General features: G+C 38.8%; 2 protein-coding genes across 2 annotated transcripts; both read left to right on the top strand.

Moving 5' to 3' along the window:
* The first annotated feature begins 6 nt into the window (after positions 1-6).
* LOC107853632 lies at positions 7-2,598 on the top strand. The gene has a single exon (XM_016698612.2). The coding sequence runs from the start codon at positions 296-298 to the stop codon at positions 779-781; it is 486 nt and encodes a 161-aa protein (XP_016554098.1). The 5' UTR covers positions 7-295; the 3' UTR covers positions 782-2,598.
* LOC107853634 lies at positions 2,079-2,672 on the top strand (the record flags this gene model as incomplete). Its single annotated transcript, XM_047404663.1, is given in 1 exon segment — positions 2,079-2,672. A coding segment is annotated over 1 exon segment (118 nt), but the record flags the coding sequence as incomplete, so codon positions are not given.
* Between the last annotated feature and the right edge of the window lie 235 nt (positions 2,673-2,907).

Raw genomic sequence — 2,907 nt, 5'->3', positions numbered from 1 at the left:
TATTGTCTTTCAGAAGTCAGATCCTTCATAAATATAGACCATAAAAAAGTCATAATAATTGTGGTTCTCTGTTTCACACACAGTGTCTCTAGTAAGTGTGTGCATTGTGTGCAGATTCCCTTCGTGTAGTTCTTCTCTTGACAGTGTATCAACTTCTCTCTTTTTCTTTTAAAAGATCCTTTATCCTAAAATCTGTTCAAAATGATAACATTTAATTGCCTTCTGCTAGTGTACAATAATGTTTGCCAGCTGCTTATGACATGTATTTGATTACCTTGTCACAAATCAAGTGCCGATGTTGCCATATGAAATGCGCATCTTTTCGTCTTCCACTTTCCGCCAAATGTTTGCCACCGTCGCCATACCTGTACCTCCTTCAACTACCAACATGTCCTCCCCTGCAACTTCCTCCTCCTCCATACTCGATCTTAATCACAATCAGTTCATTGTTCCTGTTGATGCCAGAAGAAAGTCAATCAGTGCATCCTCCTCCTCTTTCATCAACACATACCGATTCAATGTCAGCATTTCTAGATCCTTCTGGAACATCTCTTATCCTTCTCTCATCACATTTAGACCTATATCTCCTGTCATGGAATGTCAAGATTGCAGGGTCAAAATGGAAGTAGATGTGCCGACTTCAGTTGCTTATAAGTGCTATTCTGATCATGATGCTATTCCTGAATGGATGCCTTTTATTTCATCTGTAAAGATGGTGGAGGATAAGCCTGACTTATTTAGATTGTTGCTGAAGTATAAAGCTTTTGGGCAGGATCTTTAATATTCATGGCTTGCTCGACATATGCAGCCTACTCCAAACCAGAAGCTCCACTGGAGATCTGTGGAGGGCCTTCCTAACAGTGGAGCTGTGCGATTTTTTCCCAATGGCCCATCATCCTGCATCATAGAACTAATAGTTTCATATGAAGTACCTCGATTGTTGGTTCCAGTGGAATCAGCATTGAAACCATTTTTTGAAAACCTGCTGGCACAAGGGTTGGACGCTTTGCAACATTTGCTAAGAGCTACTCAGCTGACGCGCACCTAAATGATTTATAAACTAAATTCATGCCAGTAATGGCTCACTGTCTCTGACTTTTTATGTTGGGGGAAGAAGCAAAAAGAATTGTACAATTATGGGGAATAGATTTTTAAATGTGCTAAAGATGAACTCTAAATTCTTGGATATTGTACCAGATATAAAACCGTTAAGAAATTAAGGGTTCGTTTGGTAGAAAAAAAAAAAGATTGCCTTGTCTATTGGCTGCATATGCGATTTTTAGGGTTCAACAAAGGAAACAAAAGAAAATTTCAACTTCAGTGGTGGAATTTTGAGGCTTATGGCTCTGATGAAGCCTTTTATTCTTTTAATCATTGACAAAATTAATTGATATAGAATATGACGATGATTCTCTTTCAAATATCACATAAGAAGAATAATATCCCAAACATCAGTAAAAAGTCCCGATCAGTACGCCATCAAGACTTGCCAGTTGATATTTAGCAGTCTTCCACAAGGATGATATTGAATCTACCATCAAGAATTGCCAGTTATGTATTAAGGATGGTTCACTCATTCATCTCCAGCACTTTTTAATGCTGGAAGCCTGAAACTAAGGGCCTAGGTTAACTGGTCTTACTTCTTACTGCTGTGTTTTTTTTCTTGATCCCGTTCAACCACGTCCTGATGAATTTGTTCTTCTATGTTGTAAGACCTGTTTCATATCCAACACTTCTTTTTTGGTGTTAATACTTAGGTTATGTTTTGAGACTTTGTATGTCACAATACCGTTTGGAACTTGTTGACATGGTTTAGGAGGGACCACGACCACCGTGAAGGAAAATATTGGCCATCATGATCGAACATAAGGCATCTCTTTCGCGATGAGTATTCTAGCCGTGTTGACTTCAGTCAACTGTACAGGTGTCACAAGGAGGGATAGCAATATCGATGAGCTGCTGAACAGCATAGAAACCTGGGTTCACAAAAAACAACAGCTATATTTTTCCTGTTCAGTAAAAATTTCCAAAATTTGCTTACATTGTTTCTTTTGTGATTTGCAATTAGATAGCTGGAAGGCATACATGAAAACTCTTAAGGAGTGTGCTGTCATTAGCAAACCAGCTGGAGGAATTTGCGTAGATGTCCACAACATAGTGCTACTCGGAGTTATTCATGTCATACATTATACTTGAGCAGTGCACTTTCATTGGACCTGATTCTCTTTTGCCCTACACATTCTGAAGATACAGAACTAGCTATATTTCAGTTGATCCGGTCTGATCCAGTGATGGCAGATCATGCTGATCCTACATAGAGAAAAAGAACAGACTTTTTAACTCCGCCTGTGTTTGGATTCTACTATTCCACAGCCGGTCCCAAGCCTGGAAAAAGGAGGAGGGCTTATTGTCTTTTAGAAGTCGGATCCTTCATAAATATAAACCATAAAATAACCATAATAGTTGTGGTTCTCTGTCACACACACACTGTCTCTAGTAAGTGTGTGCATAGCGTGCAGATTCCCCTCGTGCAGTTTTTCTCTTGTCAGCATATCCACTTCTTTCTCTTTTTCTTTTAAAAGACCCTTTATCCTAAAATCTGTTAAAAAATGTAGCATGTACTTGTCTTCTGCTAGTGTACAATAATGTTCGATGGCTGCTTATGACATGTATTTGATTGCCTTGTCTATTGGCTGCCTATGTTATTTTTAGTGTTCAATTATGGAAACACTAGATGGCCCGTACCCGTGCTGAGCACGGGCATTTTCTCAACATTATTGTGCAAGAGAGATTCCGACTATCGAAAAGGTAAATTAGGAGTTAAAAGAAAAAGCATCATTGTCGAGTTAAATGTAACATAATATGCTCTAACTATATGCACTCAGTTGTACCATGACACCATTGAGC

Source organism: Capsicum annuum, unplaced genomic scaffold (assembly GCF_002878395.1).
Source record: "Capsicum annuum cultivar UCD-10X-F1 unplaced genomic scaffold, UCD10Xv1.1 ctg65613, whole genome shotgun sequence".
Lineage (NCBI taxonomy): Eukaryota > Viridiplantae > Streptophyta > Magnoliopsida > Solanales > Solanaceae > Capsicum > Capsicum annuum.
Note: the sequence above shows the minus strand (reverse complement) of the source record. Positions and strands in the feature narration are given on the sequence as shown.